The sequence below is a fragment of the Phodopus roborovskii genome, unplaced genomic scaffold (genome assembly GCF_943737965.1).
Source record: "Phodopus roborovskii unplaced genomic scaffold, PHOROB, whole genome shotgun sequence".
NCBI lineage: Eukaryota > Metazoa > Chordata > Mammalia > Rodentia > Cricetidae > Phodopus > Phodopus roborovskii.
The window spans coordinates 56,198,104-56,217,791 of record NW_026126511.1 but is presented as its reverse complement, the minus strand read 5'-3'; the positions used below and the strand labels follow the sequence as shown (position 1 = coordinate 56,217,791).

The 19,688-nt window shown below is 42.7% G+C and overlaps 1 protein-coding gene across 1 annotated transcript in view; it reads left to right on the top strand.

Annotated features, from left to right (window-relative positions):
- Parp4 (poly(ADP-ribose) polymerase family member 4) overlaps positions 1 to 19,688 on the top strand; it is a 72,406-nt gene that overhangs the window by 22,270 nt on the left and 30,448 nt on the right. The window contains exons 11-22 of the mRNA XM_051195626.1: positions 533 to 670; positions 2,515 to 2,610; positions 4,605 to 4,788; positions 5,044 to 5,200; positions 8,123 to 8,247; positions 9,077 to 9,208; positions 10,158 to 10,244; positions 12,000 to 12,164; positions 12,777 to 12,823; positions 13,079 to 13,157; positions 16,205 to 16,342; positions 18,381 to 18,576. Of these exons, the coding sequence (XP_051051583.1) occupies positions 533 to 670; positions 2,515 to 2,610; positions 4,605 to 4,788; positions 5,044 to 5,200; positions 8,123 to 8,247; positions 9,077 to 9,208; positions 10,158 to 10,244; positions 12,000 to 12,164; positions 12,777 to 12,823; positions 13,079 to 13,157; positions 16,205 to 16,342; positions 18,381 to 18,576 (1,544 nt within the window). The remainder of the gene's footprint in view (positions 1 to 532; positions 671 to 2,514; positions 2,611 to 4,604; positions 4,789 to 5,043; positions 5,201 to 8,122; positions 8,248 to 9,076; positions 9,209 to 10,157; positions 10,245 to 11,999; positions 12,165 to 12,776; positions 12,824 to 13,078; positions 13,158 to 16,204; positions 16,343 to 18,380; positions 18,577 to 19,688) is intronic.

The following is a 19,688-nucleotide window of genomic DNA, read 5'->3' as shown; positions in this document are numbered from 1 at the left end:
TTGATTAATGACTGATATGGATGGCCCAGCCCACTGTGGAGTGACAGCCCTGGACATGTGGTCCTGGGTTATATAAAAAAGCAGGCCAGGGGAACAAGCCAGGAAACAGTATTTCACTGTGATCTCTGCTTCAGTTCCTGCCTCCAGGTTTCCTGCTTGAGTTCCTCGGCTGCTTCCCTCTGTGATGGACTATGACTTATAATCCAAAAGCAAAAACAAAACAAACCCTTTCCCCTCGCCTTTGGTCAGGGTGTTTATCATAGCAACAGAAAGCAAAATGTGCTCTGCGTGTGTGCATTACATGTGTAAATGCATGCAGCTGCCACTGCGTGCTGATGAAGATCAGAGGACAGTCTGTGGGGCTGGCTCTACCCTTCACCACTTGGGCTCTGGAGACCATCAGGCTCACTGACGAGCACCTCTAACTGCTGAGCCATGGATTTTCCTTGAGTTTCCTTGAGATTTCACTTATTAGTGATTTTTAGTTTTCTTCTAACTATATGACCTGAAGGTTTTCTCCTAATTCTTCCAGTGCAAGTCCAGTAGATGTCCTGCAGATATTTAGAGTTGGCAGAGTGAATGAAGCCACAGAGTTTTTGAGCATACTGGGCAACGTGCAGCCCTTGTTTCATGGATCTCCTGTGCGGAACATTCTTGGAATCTTGTCCCGGTAAGATGTGCCATTTTACTTTCTAGTTTTCAGGCTTACAAGTGTGAAATGTTCCCCTTTCTTGCCTACTTTTGTCTAGCATCTTTGATGCCAAACAAGACCAAAGTAAATACACAAATCACATGAGCTTTTCAGTTAAAGCAGCAAATCTATACACAGAGAAACGTATATGTCATCAACATTTTTTATTTGTGATTATATATTATATATTTGTGGGTTTTTAAAAAAGTGTTTTACATACGTATGAATTACTCCTTGAAATTTGGGCATGGTGATACCTATAATCCTAACCCTCAGCAAGCTGAGGCAGGATGATGGCATCTAGTTCAAGCCCAGCTTTGGCTACAGAATGAATTCAAGGCCATTCAGTGTTGATGGAGTTTTCCTGTCCTGGCAGCCACTCCCAAATAAATGCACAGAGGCTAGTATTAATCATAAATGCTAAGCCAATAGCTCAGGCTTGTTACTATCTACCTCTTACATTTAAATTAATCCAATTTTACCTATGCTCTGCCACATGGCTTGGTACCTTACCTCAGTACAGCATGTTCATGTCCCACTTCCTCTGTGTCTAGGGTGACTCCTTAGACTCTGCCCTTCTTCCTCCCAGCATTCTCCTAGTCTGGCTCTCCTGTCCAATCTCTTCCTGGCCAGCTCAATAGACCTGATTTCTAAACCTTGGGGGAGAAGCTGACGTTACAGGGGCAAAGAGAATTAGGAGTATATTTTGGTCCTTTACTCAAGCACATAGGGATTTTTAGTTTTCTTCTAACTGTATGACCTGGGGGTGGTGATGCAATAATTCCAGCATTCTGGAAACAGAGGCAGGCAGATCTCTGTGAGTTCAAAGCCAACTTGGCCTACATAGCAAGTTGCAGGCCACCCAGAGCTACATAGTGAGACTCTGTCTAAAAAGAAGAGGAAGAAGACGACAAAATGGAAGAGGAAGAAAGGAAAAGGTGGAGGAGGAGGAAGAAGCTGAAACTTAAGGGCTGGGAAGTGGCTTAGTGGTAGCCTAGCAGGAGTGAGGTCCTGGGTTCAATCCCAAGTACTGAAAACCAAACAAATTAACTGTATAGAAAAGCCCTTTCTATATGGGACAAAATCCCAAAAAACATCTTATAAAATCAATTCAATCTTCTGGTGCAAAAGTCAAACAATTGATATTTTTGTAATCAAAAACAGAAGCCTGCCATGGCCTGTCTATAGAGAACGCCATGTTTTCATGCTAAGAGAATTCTGAATGTCTGAAGTCCAGTGGGAACCTGTATAAGAGCCCAAGCAGTGAAGAGAATCAGTCAGCACTGGGCTGGCTTATCTGGGGCCTTGCCTGGAAGAGGCAGAAGCAATGGCCAAGAGCCTGTGTGGTCAAGACAGCGATGGGGAACCAACCACAGCTAGCAACATGCTAATGGCATGTGTTGCTCTGAGAGGTCACAGTCATGTTTGGTATCTATGGAGTTGCTTCCAGAACTTTCTCAGATGCTGAAACCTCCAGTGCTCAAGGGTCCTCTGTAAATGGAGTCTGCATAGAACAGAAGTGTTTTCCCTGTACTTTAAATTATACCCACATGGTGTAATAGTGTCTAATACAGTGTGAGGGCTATGAACACTGTTGCCAGGAAGTATTGTTTAAATTAATGACAAGAAAGTTCTGTATATATTCCATATAGGTGATTTATTTTCTAAATGTTTTAAATCCATGGCTGGTTGACTATAGGTATGGAGGGCCTGCTGAACTCTGACCTGGGGTTTGTAAAGACAGGTGAATCTGCTGTTGGAGTTTAAAGGAGTTAAAGGAGTCTTGTCCTCTGGTAAATCACCATCCTGCCCTTCTCTTTCAGAGGGCTGCTTTTACCTAAAGTTGTAGAAGACCGTGGCATGCAAAGGACAGATGCTGGAAATCTGGGCAGTGGGATTTACTTCAGTGACTCAGTCAGGTTGGTGTGTTCTAACCATCCCCCACCACTGAGGCTCCTTGCAAACCTCATCTTTAGTGAGTGAGTCTCTCTCCCAACAACACATCATCACCGAAAGCAGTCGGTTCTGTAAAACCGACTGTAAAAGCAGGGCTTCTTGGTGAGCATTTGAGAAATGGTGTTTAAAATCTTCTTAGTGCCCGGGAATTGTGGCACACACCTTTAGTCCCAGCACTTGGGAGGCAGAGGCAGGCAGATCTCTGAGTCTACAGAGCGATTTCCAGGACAGGTTCCAAAACAATACAAAGAAACCCTGTCTCAGGGGGGAAAAATGTTTTATTACTTTTAAAACTGTTTATTTAGTGTGGTGTGTGTGTGTGTGTGTGTGTGTGTGTGTGTGTGTGTGTGTGTGTGTGAAGGTGGGCTGGGGGTGGGGGAGACATGGTCATTCCACAGTGTATTTGTGGAGGTCAGAGAACAACCTGACCTCCACAGTCAGTTCCTTCCACCAAGTAGGTCCCAGGGATCCAACTCTGGTCACCAAGTTTCACAGCAGGCACCTTTACCCACTGAGCCATCTTGCCAACCCACATCAGCTTTTACATATATTTCTAGCTGGACTTCTCCAGTACCCGTCACCTCCTCTTCCCTCAGCCCCCACCCCATGGGTAAACCCTCTCATATCACAGATGGGGACCCTAAGGCCTCAGGCCATGCAGCTAAAAGAAGACACAAGGGGGATCAGGCCTTGGCAGTTTTGATCTTTGTCCAGGCCAGTGATTATTAGTTACTTTTCTGTTACTGAGACATAACACCACAACAAGGCAACGACAGAAGGAAGAATTTATTTGAGCTTGTGGTTCCAGGGAGTTAGAGTCTGTGATGGTGGAGTGAAGGCATGGCTTCAGGAGCGGGAAGCCAAGGGCCCACATCTTCAACACAAAACAGAATGCACTGAAAGTGGCATGAGGCTTTGAGACTTCAAAAGCAGCCCCAAGCACAGACTTCCTCAATGACTCCTCCCCGCTAAGCCTCCAAAAGCAGTGTTGTCACCTGGCCCCAAGGCTGTGGGGGCATCCCATCCAAGGACCACAGCAGCCATGCTTGCTCTTGCTGACCACTGCTTTCTCTCACTCCCATCTAGTGGGCTTTGTCTCCTTGTGACTTCATGTTTCTTGAGATTGGTGTAACCCTGTGTAACCCTTGCTGGCCTAGGACTTGTCATATAGATCAGACTGGCTTCAGACTAACAGAGATCTGCCTGCCTCTGTCTCTCAACGGCTAGGACTAAAGGCATTGTTATTTTTTTTTTTTTATTTTAATCATTTATTATTTATATATTGTTCCTGCCTGCACACCAGAAGAGGGCACCAGATCTCATTATAGATGGTTGTGAGCCACTGTGTGGGTGCTGGGACTTGAACTCATGACCTCTGGAAGAGCAACCAGTGCTCTTAACCTCTGAGCCTATGTATCCCCTAGGCTGAGGCTATGTATCCTAGGCTGGCCTTGAACTCATGACCCTCCTGCCTTGATCTCCTAAGTACTGGGCTATAGGTGTGTACCTGCCCAACTTTTTAGGATGAAGTTCTAACTTTTATCTTTGGAGATACTGCAATGGTGGTCAACTTTGGAAAGATTTCCCTAGAAAAATCTTTCAACAATACAGGCTTGGGTATTCTTTGTCTAGGAATTAGATCTTTCTTGCAGATTTGAGATTATCTGTGGGGACACCCAAATCCAAATGTGGAATTCATTTTTGCATCATGTACATCTCATAACCTGCTGGTATTTCTACACAATATGCTTAGTGACCTTCCCTCAGACCACAACCATCACAGGGTTAGGGGTAGAATTTTCCATCCGTGGTGTCACACTGGTGCACAAAGTTTTCAAAGTCGTTTCATTTTGGTTCACAGTTTTGGGTTTGAGATACCCCACCTATGTCTCTTATACAGTGAAGTGAGGCTGGCCCGTAGCCATTATAACCTGTGTTTGTTTCCTTCTTCACGCAGTACAAGCATTAAGTACTCACATGCAGGGGAGACAGATGGCTCCAGACTCCTGGTCATCTGTGATGTTGCCCTGGGAAAGTGTATGGACTTATTCAAGAAGGACTTTTCTTTAACTGAGGCACCACCAGGCTATGACAGTGTGCATGGAGTTTCCAAAATGACCTCTGTCACCACAGACTTTGAGGTACTTTATTTTGAGACATATGCGGACCTGGAGTTATGGGTCAGTAGCCAATCCCTTTGCCCAGATGTGCAATGACCAGCCCCAGAGGGTTGCTTCTATTTTTATTAAATATGTTTTCATTTAAGTCATGCCCATCTATCTACTGCCCAAATTCAGCCTTTGCTAAATTAATAAATCTGAGAGTCTGTTTCTCTGGGAACATCTGGCTGCTCTTGCTGAGTTTGTTTATGTCTTATTGATTCCCCTTTGCTCTAGGATGACGAATTTGTTGTTTATAAAACCAATCAAGTTAAAATGAAGTACATTGTTAAATTTCGCATTCCTGGAGATCAGATAAAGGATTTCTGTCCTCATGAAAACACTGAGTTAGAGGAGCACAGAGCTGCGCCTTCAAATGTTTCAAAGCTTGAAGGTAAGACAAGTTTCTTAGGTACTGTCTTATGAAATAACATGAAGTGGAATTTTTTTTTCAAAAGCATTTATATTTGTGTTTGGTAAGCAGTATCTGTGACTTCCTATTTCATTTTGTCTTGAACATTTAAAAAGCAAGATGCTTAAGAGAGATAAAGTGATCCCTTGCTTTGTCACTAGCTTGCCTAAGCTGACTTGTTGAGGGTTGCCGTGATTTCCTTACAGGCTTTACAGCAGGCAAGGTCAAAAATGGTCCTTGAAAAGACAAGAATAAAACTCAACTCAGCCCTATTTTATTGTAACTGGGATGGACCAGGATTTCTAGAGTCTGGCCCAGATCATTTTACTTTAGCCATAGTTATGCATATCACAAGTTTGGGAAAAGGTTTTCAGTTAACAATTAACTCAGAATTAACTCAGCCCCAAGTGCACAATTTAAGACATGTTTTCATTGAGATTCCTTACCAAGTACATCTGGCTTCTTTCACAAGAATGACTCAGAGATAGTACCCAAGATTTAGGGTCTAGAGAGCTTGACGGAGGTAAACATAAAGCCCGTGGGTGTCAGGATTGGCCAGCCTCGAAAACTTAGAAGTCACTCCGGCTGTTATAAAGGACAAGTGGCATCACTCTTTACAGTGGGTTTATGGTCTAAAAGCAACACTCACCATTTAGGGGAAAGGGATTAGGAAAAAAGGAAAACAGTAAATTCTCATCAGAAAGCAGAGGATCACCAGGTTGTAAAGGACATCATTCCTGGTGTTCCATGAAGGACAGCTATGCACCTCATTCATTGCAGAGGTGAGCTGTGGGCTTAACTTCCCTGGCTTCTCCAGTGATTGCCTGTGTACACAAGGCTCTTTGTTCTCTATAGGGGATGAGTCTCCATTTTTTTTTGTTGTTGTTGCTATAGCAAAAAACTAGGTGTGTTATAAAGAAAAAAATTGTAATACATGTGTGTGTCTTTGTGTGTGTGTGTGTGTGTGTGTGTGTGTGTGTGTGTGTGTGTGTGTACATGTTTGGAGGTCAAAGAATAATTTTGCAAGAATTTTCCTCTTTTCACCAGTAGACCCTTGGGGTTGAACTCAGTACACAGGAGGATCTTGCATTCCAGGCCTTCCTGGACTATAAGTCAAGTGTCTATCTCAAAACAAACCAAAACAGGAGTGTTGTCTGTCCTACAATTTTAAATGTTCAGGGGTCTGATGCTGCCATCAGCTTGGCTCTGATGTGGACCTCAAAGCAGATGCTATCACAACAGAAACATGGGCAAGAGGGAGATCATGTCATAGGCAGTCAGCCAGAGTAGGAGTGGAACCAGCAGCCAACTCCACTAGGTCCTGATTCTAAAGGTCCCACGCACCCCCAGACATCACACCCTGCTGACTAAGCATCCAACACAGGAACTGTTGGGAGATGAACTATATCCAAGCCATGGCATCCGTGGAACTAGGTCAGGGTGCAATAGCAAAGGGAGCAGAATAAGCAGATGTGGCTGTAGACTCAGAAAGCTGGTGTTGACTGTGGCTCCCACTTAGCAAGTGGTGCTGTCTTGAACACTTGACCTCTTCTCAGATGGACATGAACATATGTCCTTGTTAAATGTCACTATAAGATGAATAAAAAATGAAAAAGGGGCCCACAAATTGTAATGGACATTGAAGTCAAATAGCAGGAAACAAGCTTCCTGGAAGACGTTGGCCCTTATAATAAATGCCACCTAGTAAGAGTAAAAGCATGTTAGAAGCCAGCCATGATGCTGCATGCATATAATTCCAGCATTGAAGCCTAGGGTGGACAGGAGGATGCTCTCCATAAGTTTGACGCCTGCCAAGGCTACATAGCAAGACCCCCTGACAATATCCTTCCAAAAAGAGCAGTTCTACTGATTGTTTTGGTTAGTTTGTGTGTCTATTTTGATGCACGGGACTGATCCAGATTCTTGCACATGCTGAACAAGTACTCCATCTCTAAGCCACATCCCCCGTGCTTTTTTATAATCTGTTCTTTTTTCTTTTTATTTTATTTTTTCCTGTGCTAAGATTGAGCAAAGAGCCTCACACATGCTATTACTTCCTGTTGCCTTTGGATAAAGATGCAGCAAAACACCCATACACATAAAATAAAAATTTTTAAATAATTTAAAAATAGAAACAGACAGAAAATAATACTAAGAATCAATGAAACAAACAGTTGGTTCTTTGAAAAGAAAGATTTAGGTCCTCTTTTTTGGTCTCCAACACAAATAAATAAATAAGTAAATCCTTTTTAAAAATTATTAATGTGTGTGTGCATGCATGAACACATATGTGCACACATGTGGGGGTCAGAAGACAATCCATGGTAAGTTGTTCTTTTCTTCCCATATGGGCCTAGGGATCAAACTCAAATTGTCATGCTTGGGACCAACTAAATGCCTTTACTCAATAAGCTGGCTCACCATCCCAATAAAATACTTCTTTAGTGAAATAGAAAAGTAGAAATGTATTTGAGAATGCTTTCCTCACTGGGTTTACTTTGCATAACTGAGTATTAAAAGCTATAGTGGCTTGAGTGTAGCTCATTTGGTAGAGGCTTGCTTCGTGTTCACAAAGCTGTGGGTTCAGTCCTGAGCAGTGCCACAACAAAAGCAAAAAAAGATGAAACAAAACCAAAAGATAGAATAACAGCTGGACGTGGCAACACACACCTATAATCCCAGCACTTGTGAGGCTGGGGTAGGCAACTTTCCAGTTTGAGAGTAGGCTAGGGCTAGCTAGCTACATAGGGAAATCTTAAACAGAAAACTCATAGGATACCATGAATATAATATTATTTCCATCTTTCCCAAGCTTTCATGTCTACACAGTAATTAATGGGGATGAATATGATAACAACAGAGCTGTAGCTGTTTTAAAGCTGATGTTGTGTTTGTAAGTTGCAGATTTCCAGTTACCAGATATCAAGCCCCTCACCAACGTCAAAGCTGGCCTTCAGGATGTTTCTGCAAATTCTGTCCCTCTTGACAGTGTTCACATCAAGGGAAGAATAATAGACTTTGTAGCTCAGGTATGCTTTTTGTGGTTTATGACACTTAAATGAATATGTCATAAATAAGAATGTGGTTGCAGTTTTATGAACTAAATGAAATACATATTAAAATGCACATGTCACTTGTTTAAGGAATAATGGTAGGGAAAACTTCTTAAATTCACTACTTAATATAGGCACTTTTTTTTCAAATATTCTATCTATAGTTGGTTGAATCCACCATGGGATTGGCATCAACATATATAGAAGGCCAATTGTATATTATTCTAGAATCTACTCATTAAATGCATTTTCCACTTACATTTTTAGCTTATCATGGATTTATTGAGACATGACCTCATCACAGAGCCAGGAATGTCTGTATTCCAGAAGTCCCCAGCCACATGACACTTGGGAGGCAGCAAAATTCTTAGCATAAAAGGGGCCTTTTGACTTCTACGCTGGTCAGGCATATATAACTGCCTAAATACACAGCTGGTGCTCTGGTCATGTGGCATGAACGGTCCACTGTGGTATACAAAGCATTGACCCCAGAAACCAGGCTTGTGAATTTGGAGGACATGTTGACATTTTAAGGGATTTAAACTGTGATCAGTGTGCACACCTGTAATGCTAGCACTTGGGAAATTAAGGAAGGCAGGCGGGTCCCCAATTTAAGATCAATTTCAGGTTCATGACTGGCCTGGGCTGCATGGGACCCTATCTCAAAAAAAGCAAAAAAAAAAAAAATGTTTTTAGGTAATTAGTATATATAATGAATATGTATAATTATCTTCACTAGTTGTTCTTGTAAATGTCCCATGTGATTTTTTTCAATTATATGGATCTTTTTTCCTTTCTCTTTCAGGTCATTGTTTTTCAGACATACACAAATCAAAGTCAAGTGCCTATTGAGGCAAAATATATCTTTCCTTTGGATGACAAGGCAGCCGTGTGTGGCTTTGAGGCATTTATCAACGGGAAACATATAGTAGGAGAGGTAAGAGGCTAAAGCGCAGAGCCCATATTCCCAAAGCTTCATTACCCGAGTAACCATGGCTGCAAAGTTGGGAAATAGCAGCATTAAAATGGAAAGTACAGTCTGCCTCCACTGATGGATCCCTCCCTAACCAAAGAGGATGGGGAAGAGGAGGAAGATAAAGGAGATGATAGCCAGGCAGTGTTTAATCCCTGCACTTGTGAGGCAGAGACAGGTGAATCTCTGAGTTTGAGGTCAGCGTGGTCTACAGAGTGAATTCCAGGTCAGCCAAGGGCTACGTAGTGAGACTCCATCTTTAAAAAAAGAGAGAGTTATAAGAAAAATCACTACATTAAAAATAGACAATTTTTTTGTGTGTCTGCCGACGTTCCAGACTCTAATTTTCAGCTTCTGACTGGAGTTTGACCCTAACTTAGAGAGGGTCCTTTTCTAGTTCAGACTCTTATCAGGCTACATGCTGATAAGATCCATTTATGTAAATTTTCATCTACCCAAGACTTACTTTCCTGGCTCTGTGTAGGCTTTAATAAACATTGGCATCATTTTCCTATTAAAGTCTGAAATCATTCTTCTATAAAGAACATTTTAAAAATCTTTTCCTAGCTGGGCAGTGGTGGCACACCCCTTTGATCCCAGCACTCGGGAGGCAGAGGCAGGCAGATCTCTTTCAGTTCAAGGCCAGCCTGGTCTACAGAGTGAGTTCCAAGATAGCCAGGCCTACGTAGAGAGACTCTGTTTCAAAAGACAAAACAAAACAAAAGAAGTCTCTCCCAAAGTTGGACATGGCATCTCCCACCTGTGATCTCAGCAGAGGCAGGAGGATTGTTGCAAGTTCAAAGCCAGTCTGGGATACATAGTGAATTCCAGGCTAGTCTAATACAGAGTGAGACTTAGTCTCTTAAAAAAAAATCAAAATAAACAAAATCATCATAATAATTGTCTTTTCCAGATAAAGGAGAAGGAGGAAGCCAAGCAGGAATACAGAGAGGCTATCAGCCAAGGCCATGGCGCTTACTTGATGGACCAGGACACTCCGGTACAGCTTGTTATTCATCCAGTGGCTAGTGTATTATGGGAAATGATTTGGAATAAGAATCTACAGTAGAAACAAAGACTGTTTATAGTCCTTTAGGTTTATAAGATCTCTTGTAAATATCACAAGCTCTAGGCTGTGCACAGCTACCTTGCAAGACCTTGTCTCAAACACACTAATGAAAATCGCCTTAAGATAAGGGAGGCCAAGCCAGCCATAGCCATGTGAGCTGTCTACATAAACTGGGAAGTGAAGTCAGTGCTACAGGAAGCAGGAAGAACCACCAGGCTGTGGGTTCGGAACTGATGGCACACATTTGGACTACACAATCCCAACTGTAAAATGTAATAATTTATGTTTTTCCCAGAACTAAACTCACTTACCAACGTGTCCAGTTTTCACCAAGTTGTAAGCAGGAAGGCATTCCTGAAAGGGCTTTTATACATTTAATATTTGGCTGAGGGAAGAACACACTAAAGGTTAATGCTGTTCTATGGGAAAAGTTGCTTTCTTTCTTTCTTTCATTCATTCATTCTGTGTGCTCACGCTCACACCACAGCTTGTGGAAGTCAAAGGACAGCTTTGTGAAATTGGTTCTCTCCTTTTACCATGTAGATTCAGGAAACTGAACTCAGGTCATCAGCTAGTGCCTTTACCGTCTGACAAACCTATTCCTGGCCTCCCACTCCTGCACTTTAAGGATTGGCACTACAAATTCTTTAATAATTTCCCTTCATTGTCTTAGCACTTTCCTACAGATGGATGTACTTAATGACAAAATTTAGGGCTACTGAGATGGCTTTGCAGGTAGAAGTGCTTGCTGTACAAGCTCGACACCCTGAGTTGGGTCCCCAGAACCCATGTAAAAGTAGCATAAAAAAATGGATTTCCTTTGTCAATTGTCATCTGACCTACACACACACATATGGAAAGCAATGTTTCCTTTTTGCCTGGCAGAATTATGCTCTTCCTATAGTAAGAGATCTGGGGGCACTCCTTTAGCTGAATTCTACATTGCGGGGCCTCATATTTCCTAAACAGTCTTAGTAGATGCTTTATAATTAAAGTATTATTCCCAGTGTCTCCTGTATCAATGGTCGCTCTGGTGGTAGTGTTTGCACACTCCATCTAGCACCAGACAAACCAAGCATGGGCACACCTGTGAGTCTCAGCATGGGGCACTCAGACATTCAAGGTCATCCTTGGCTCCATAGTGGGCTTGAGGCAAGCTTAGGGTGTATGAGACTGGAAAGAAAGAAAAGAAGGGAAGGAAGTCAGGGAAGACAAAGCAAGAAGAAAGAAAAGGGGAAGGACTGAAAGGTGTTTCTCTCTTCCATCTTTCCTGCTCATTGGGTTGCCAGCTTCTACAATACTTATCATATCCCATTCAAAGGGTGTTAAATAACTACAAACTTACCCTTTAGTGAGCAGATTCAGCTTAGGGCAAGCTGAAAGCCACTTTCTGAACCCACAGGGGGCCTGATGCCAATTGCCATCAAGGTCAAAGAAGCCGCAGGTCCCCCATGTGATGAAGTGCAAAGTATGTGACTTCAGCTTGGAGTCCCTTGAGACTGTCCCAATGGCCATCCTCTCCTCTGCTTCCACAGATGTCACTCTTGTCCCCATCACAAGTGAATAGCTCCAGAGTTCCCCTTCACACTAGCAATGGTCTGTCACCATTTTCTGGCTCACTCTAGTGACACAAGGAATTAACTAGCAGAGAGTGGATATGCTTCTGAGTAGCTGTTTGCATTTCAGGATGTTTTCACTGTGAGTGTTGGAAACTTACCTCCTCGGGCTAAGGTTCTCATCAAAATCACCTACATCACTGAGCTCAGCATCCAAAGCCCTGTGGCCGTCTTCTTCATGCCTGCCACTGTAGCACCCTGGCAACAGGACAAGGCTTTGACTGAGAACCTTCAGGTGGGTGTCCTTAAGATGAGATTTATGGAAGCCAGGTATAGCATGCCTTTAATCCCAGAATTTGGGAGGCAGAGGTAGATAGATCTCTGTGAGTTCAAAGCCAGCCTGGTCTACATTGGGAGTTCTAGGACAGCCAAAGTACCATAGTTAGTCTCTGCTTCAAAAAGCCATTGCATATATGGGTGAGATGCTGGAGAGGTGGCTCTGTGGTTTAAGAGCATTTGCTGCTTTAGTAGAAGACCTGGGTTGAAATCATAACACCCTCGTGACAGCTAAAAACTGTAACTCCCATACCAGAGGATTCAGCACCTCTTCTGGCCTTCTCAAGCACTGCACTCATGTACCTAGTATACAATACATGCAAAACACCTATAGGCATTAAAAAAAAAAAATCTTCAAGAAAAAAAATCTTTGTGGTAATGGTTAGAGGTGTTCCTGATATCACACATCACTTGAGTGCTAGAAGTTAATGCCATCTCCTGACCCTATGCTTTGTCACTGCTTGGAAATGAGTCTGTCTCTTGATGCTGTCAGCTGTGCCTGGCTGGACTACCATAGAGCCCTAAAAGCCTACTGGGAACCCCTTATTCACATATATTTTTCTTCTGACAGGACACAGTGGAGAAGGTTTGTATAAAGGAAATAGGGACAAAGCAAAGGTCAGTACCTAAAATATAAACCCTGTGGTTAACTCATTCAATGGGCATTGGCTTTTATAGCTTAAATTTCTATTTACAGTGTTGGAAAGGCTGGGGGGTAGAGTTCACTGCTAGACTGATTGCTTACATGCATGAAGCCTTGGCTTTGATTCTCAATACTGCAAAGAGGAAAAGAAAAAGAAGAAAGATCATTTGAAGCAACCACAAGTGGGAATTTAAGATCTTGTACTAATATGATCTCTTCATTTTCGGTAGCTTCTCCCTGGCTATGTCCATTGAGATGCCCTACAAGATTGAATTCATTTCCAGTGACACGCATGAGCTGAGGCAGAAGGTCAGTGAACACTATTGGTTTCTGAAGAGCTCCTAGTTTCCCATTAATTCTGACATATCAAAAATATAAGTATGTGGTATAAAAGTGATCTAAGGTGACTCTGGCTTCCAAGCAGCAATCAGTGCTCCTTGCTGCTCCACAGGTTGGGGTCCAGTTGTCACTTCGAAAGTTCGAACTGTTTCTCTGCTGTTGTCCCAGGGCTTTAAATAATCATTTTTTACCATTTTCTCTTGATTCATCTGTGTCATGTAAGGATGGGTTGTAGCTCAATGTGTAGTGTTTGACCAGCATGCATGAATCCTGGCTTTGATCCTCATTATTGGGGATTAGGGGGAAGTTGTTTTTTGATAATCTGTTTGATAGGAATATGTAACAATGTTTATTGTTGCACCAATAAATGTATTACGATGGCATTTTTTTTTTTTTTGGTTTTTTGAGACAGGGTTTCTCTGTATTGCTTTGGAGTTTGTCCTGGAGATCTGTAGACCAGGCTGGCCTCAGACTCACAGAAATCTGCCTGCCTCTGCCTCCTGGGTCCTGGGACTAAAGGTGTGTGCCACCAACACCCAGCTGGCATTTTCTTTTTAGATAAATATTATGATTATGATTGATTATGATTATGATTATTATTTTGGCCAGGTGGTGGTAGCACATGCCTTTAATTCCAGCACTCAGGAGGCAGAGGCAGGTGGGTCTCTGTGAGTTCAAGTCCAACCTGGTCTACTGAGCAAGTTCTAGGACAGGTGCCAAAGCTACACAAAGAAACCCTGTCTGAAAAAAATGGGGGAAAAAAAGATTTGTTTATTTTTATTTTCTGATGAGTGTCTGCCTCTATGCATATATGTGTGCCACCTGAGTGCCTGGTGCCCATTCTAGCCAGAAGACAGAATGGGATTCCCTGCAACTGGCATTATACATAGTTATAAGCCTCCATATAGATGCTGGAAACCAAACTGGAGCCCTCTGCAAGAGCGGTAAATGGTCTTACCACTGAGGTGTCTTTCCAGCACTGGCATTTTATTTTTTAATCTCTATATAATATTTACTTTAAAAAGGTGGCCCCCAGGCTGGGGATATGGCCTTGAACTTGGTATGTACCAGAGGCTAATCTTGAACTCCTCAGCCTCCAAATGCTAGAATTATAATTGTGTGCCCTCTTGCCCTGGTGGTGGTGGTATACACCTTTAATCCCCACACTCGAGGCAGAGGCAGGCAGATCTCTGAGTCTGAGGCTTGCCTGGTCTATAGAGTGAGTTCCGGGACAGCCAGCATTATTCAGAGAAATCCTGTCTCAAGAAAAAAAAAAAAAAAAAAGTTATATATCCCCATGCCTCCCTTGAAAATATGTTTAATATTTTTTTTCTTGTTTTCTGTCTCCTCCGGTTGAGTTTTTCTCTCCCACACTGGCTTTTTTTGTTTGTTTGTTTGTTTGTTTGTTGTCTCCATTATTTCGTTTTAGAGGCTTTCCTCCAAATGCTAGAAGTATGAGTGACTCTTTGTTGGTTAAAATCAGGATGTTTGCAAATGAAGGGAAAGATGAGTAAGGGGCCGGTGTAGAATGCTGACTTTTAACCTTTCTCTCCCCTAAATGAAGCAGCCTGGTACTCTAGGCTTCATAAGCCCAAAGCTTCTAGTCTGGATTCTATTGGCTGAATTCTCTTAAGTAAATCATCTCTGATTCCCTTCACAGGGAGATGAGGGATAAATGACACTGCTTGGTTTACCCGGGTCAGAGACTCTCGCCCTGGGACCTGAGCACCGGGACCTGAGCACTCACTACACTGTTCACTTACCATGTTTTCTCAGTAACTGGTGCCTTCAGGCTGTGAGCCTTCTCAGAACCAATGAGCACATTGCAGTTGTCTGTCTGTCTCATTTGGGTAGCAATTGTTTTGCTGAGTCACCTGCCACTTCACAATTAATCATCGTCGTAAAAATTTGTTAACAGGCCAGGTAGTGGTGGCACACGCCTTTGATCCCAGCAGAGACAGACAAATGTCTGTGAGTTCCAGGACAGCCTCCGAAGCTACAGAGAAACCCTGTCCCAAAAAACAAAACAAACAATGTGATAACAGCTTTCTTTGTTGCTATCTGCAGTCTTCTTCTTGTGACCCCTTCCCCCTCCCCCACCCCGCCCCTCGTGGTTTCTACTGATTCTCTAGGAAGCAGAAGTTAGTGCACCAGTTTAATCATTTTGGAATGAGCCCTGCTCACAAATAGTCCCACAACTCTGTGGCTTAAAATATCAAGCAGTTTTTTATCCTCAGGAGGCTGTGGCGTGACTGGGACAAGATGGTCTAGGAACACAGCTGCTGGCCTGTGTCACTGTGTATGGCCACTGTGTGTCTCCCATCATAATGAGGCTTGCTCAGGGTCATTCATGTAGAAGTAGAAGAGTCCCCATTGGCAACAAGTCAAGGCCAGCCCCATGCAGACTGCTCTGCCTCATGCTTGCATCACATTTGCCAGCAGTACTGACCAAAGGATGTCACATGCTCAATCCCTTGGCAAATTCAAGAGTAGAACAGTAGATGCCACTTCCAAATGGGGGAGCTCCTAAGTCCCTGCAAAAGGGTCAGTGTCCTGGAATGCAGAGTCCTGCGGCCATTTTACAGTGCACTGTGTGGTCGTCATTATTTTAAAACTTAGCATCTTGGTCTTCAAACGTTGTTTCATATTTATGAATACCTACTTTACAAAGTGTAATCCCAAGGTGTCTAGTGAATGTTGTTTTGTTGTTCCAGGTTCTGATTATATGGTATGCTTTCTGCTGTATCCAGATAAACATACAGATCTATGATCTTTAGATATAGAGTGAATTGTCTCAGACCTAACTAGACTTGACTGTATCAGTCAACATGAGAGTTTCAGAAATGCAACCTATCTGATAGTGGCCACTCACAACTTTGGAATGTATTGCTGCAGTGTTGATTCATAATGCAGTTATGTGAATAATGCAGATTCTTACGGGGTGGCAGGTCAGTACAGATGGACAGGATGCTGCCATTCCCTTCTTTACCTGGTTGTGTGCTTGTTTTCCTTTGCAGAGCACAGACTGTAAAGCTGTAATTAGCACTGCGGAAGGCAGCTCCTTAGACATCAGTGGATTTTCTCTCCACATTGGTTTGTGTGATGCCTATCTCCCAAGAATGTGGGTCGAAAAACATCCAGAAAAAGAAAGTGAGGTACGTTCCTTCTTACTTAGGGATAGGAAACACTGCCAGACACGATTGTTCATTTAGAAAAGCTGAGGCAGAAAATAAATAAAGAAAAGAAAATCCAAGGCAGGAAAGTTACCACTACTTCAAAGCATGCCTTGGCTACATAGCAAGAAAACACCAACATACATACGTACATACATACATACATACAGTAGCTGAGCATAGCGCCTTACGCCTTTTAATCCAGTGCTTAGGAAATAGAGGCAAGGGGAAATCAGATATTATCCTTGATATTATCTTTCCATACAAAATTTAAGACCAGCATGTGCTATATGAGACCCTGTCTCAAAAATATAGTAATAATAATGATAATAATAGTAATAGAACTAGGAGATGCCATCTATTGTAGAAAATGTATGAATAAATATGCTACTAAAGTTGGAATTTTTTTGTTTTTTTGAAACAGGGTCTTTCTATGTAGTTTCAACTAGTCTTGAACTTTCTTTGTATCTCAGACTGGCCTTGAACTTGTGATCCTCCTGATTTAGTCCTCCAAGTGCTAGAAGTACAGGCATGTGCCACCCCATCTGGTGTTAGTGGGGTGAGGGTAACTCTTGGTCTGTGTCTCTTTGAAAGAAGGAAGACAGTTTAGAGGCATAGATACATAGACAGTTTAGCCAGTTTGTTTAGCAAAGATAAGCAAACAAACACTCCAAAGAGATTAAAGTGGGCTGCCCTAAAGGAAGCAGTCCAGTGCCTTCTTCCATGGATTTTCAACAAATTTCATGAATACTTGGAGGGGGGGTTCATGGGGTGAGGTAACCTTTTCCCTCCTGAATCATGGTGGATCACACCTTCCTCTTAGGGCATTTCTTCCTATGATCTTCTAGAAATGCCCACAGGGTGTGGCACAGAATCACAGTCTGAATGATTACAAGGGAGGTGGGTCTTTTTAGAGTGCAGACTCTGCCTTAGTGTACATGAAATGCCCTGGTGCCTTAGTTTCTGATGTAGCAGAAACAACATAACTATAGTTTCAAGGATGTCTCACTGCATGAGACATCTTATATGCCAGGAGACACAGCTACCAAGATACAGCTGGTATTCCTCAGTTACCTGGAGCCCACATGGTGGAGAGAATTGACTCCTGCCAGTCAGTTGTCCTCTGACCTCTACTTGCACACATGCAGACATATAAATGTAAAAACAAATAAAGCCAAGAGAGATGGTTTAGCAGTTAAAGGTTCTTGCCTTTAACAACCTGAGATCCTTGGAGCCCACATAGTGGAAAGAGAAAAGTGACTCCCATAAATTTTCCTCAGATCTCCATGTGCACACAGGTTCATGTGTGCACTCATCAACACCACACACACACACACCACACACACACACACACACCACACAAATAAATAAATTAGCAGAATGCAATTAAAATATTTTCAAAAATAAATAAAATTAGCCAGACGGTGTTGGCACACACCCATCAAGGCCCGATTTTTATTTGAATGCCTAGGATGCCTGGCCCCTTAGCCCTCGGTAGGTCGTTTTATTATTGAAAAAATAATAGGAATGAGTGGTAATATATACCTGTAATCTTAGTGCTTTGGAAAAATAGTTAAGAGAATCCAAAGTTCAAGATCACCCTTGACTATAGCAATTTTAGGCTAGCTTTTGTTACATGGTGGAGCTTTAAAAGTCTAAAAAGAGAAATTGTATCTGTTTTATCTTGGTAGCATTAGTTTGCTAGAGGTTTTCTTCTTTTAAGTGTGTGTGTGTGTGTGTGTGTGTGTGTGTGTGTGTGTGTGTATGTGTGTATGAGTGTATGGGTATGTGTGTATGTTGTAGACATGTGCCACAGAAAGCCTGTAAAAGCCAGAAGAAAACTTTGAGTGTGTTCTTTATGTCCCTGTGGCTTCTGGGGGTTGAAGTCAGGTCATCAGGCTTGAACAAAAGGCATGTTTACCTACTCAGCCATCTCACAGGCCCTAGAAACTTTCAAAATTATAGGTGCTTTCCCATGTAAACCCTGAGAACCTCTGACCCAGTCTTTTTCTCCTTTTAGGCTTGCATGCTTGTCTTTCAACCGGATCTTGCGGCCACCCTTCCTGATCTCCGTGAAAAGAATGAAGTGATTATTTGTCTTGATTGTTCCAACTCAATGGAGGGTGTGACATTCATGCAAGCCAAGCAAGTTGCCTTGTATGCTCTGTCTCTGGTGGGTGAGGAGCAAAAAGTAAACATTATGCAGTTTGGCACAGGTTAGTGCACTGTCTCAGCCCTTCATCCATCTCTTCTTTAACATGAGCATGTGCCGAATGGTGACTGTTTGGGCCTGGCTGGCCTCATCTGTGCAGTGGGAGACAGCTTAGCATGAAGCTGAAACACAGAGAGCTGAAGTCAGTGTCTCTTGGTGAAGATCCCATCCCACCTGTTCATAAGCTCACCAGTCACTTCGGGCAAGTCTGCTTAAACTTTTCATCTGCATGACTATAGCCCTTACATCATAGTCTTGTATGGGTGGAGCTAACATAGGCCAAGGATTTTAAGCTTTGATATATATATATATATATATATATATATATATAGAGAGAGAGAGAGAGAGAGAGAGAGAGAGAGAGAGAGAGGCTAAGACACAAATGTGACCAATGTAATCATCAGCTAAGCAAAACACAAGAACCTTGGTTTATTTAATAGGAAGGCCCAAAGAATCAGGACCAATATTTGCAACCAGTGCACTCATAGATAATGTGTTAGAAATGGTTCAGGCCATTATTACAAGAATAATCTTAGGATAACCAATCAAATGGTTAATAGTGCCTTTGAGCCGAGCGTGATGGTTCATATCTATATTCCCAGCACTCCAGAGACTGAGGCAATAGGACTGACCCAAGGCTAGCCTGAGCTACATTGTGAATTCCAGGCTAGCCTGAGCTACAGAGCAAGGCCCTGTCTCAAAGAAATAAATAAATGTTGGGCAGTGGTAGTGCATGCCTTTAATCCCAGCACTTGGGAGGCAGAGGCAAGCAGATCTCTGTGAGTTCAAGCTCAGCCTCGGCTACAGAGTGAGTTCCAGGACAGCCTCCAACAGAGAAACCCTGTGTTGAAAAACAAAAACAAACAAAAATAAATAAATAAGTCCAGCATCTCAGGATGAAAGAAAAGCGTAGAGTAAGGTCAGGGGACAGTCTTGTCCTGATGACTCTCATCTAGCTTTTTTACAATGAAGCTAGGATCATTCTGCCAGAAACATGGATCCTACAGGCATGGCAAGCACTTTGCTGGAGTCTGCCTTGCCAGGGCTGAGCTGCCCATGCCACTGAAGAGTCCTGCACTTTGATTTTCCTGGATGGCGCAGAGATCTCTATGTAAA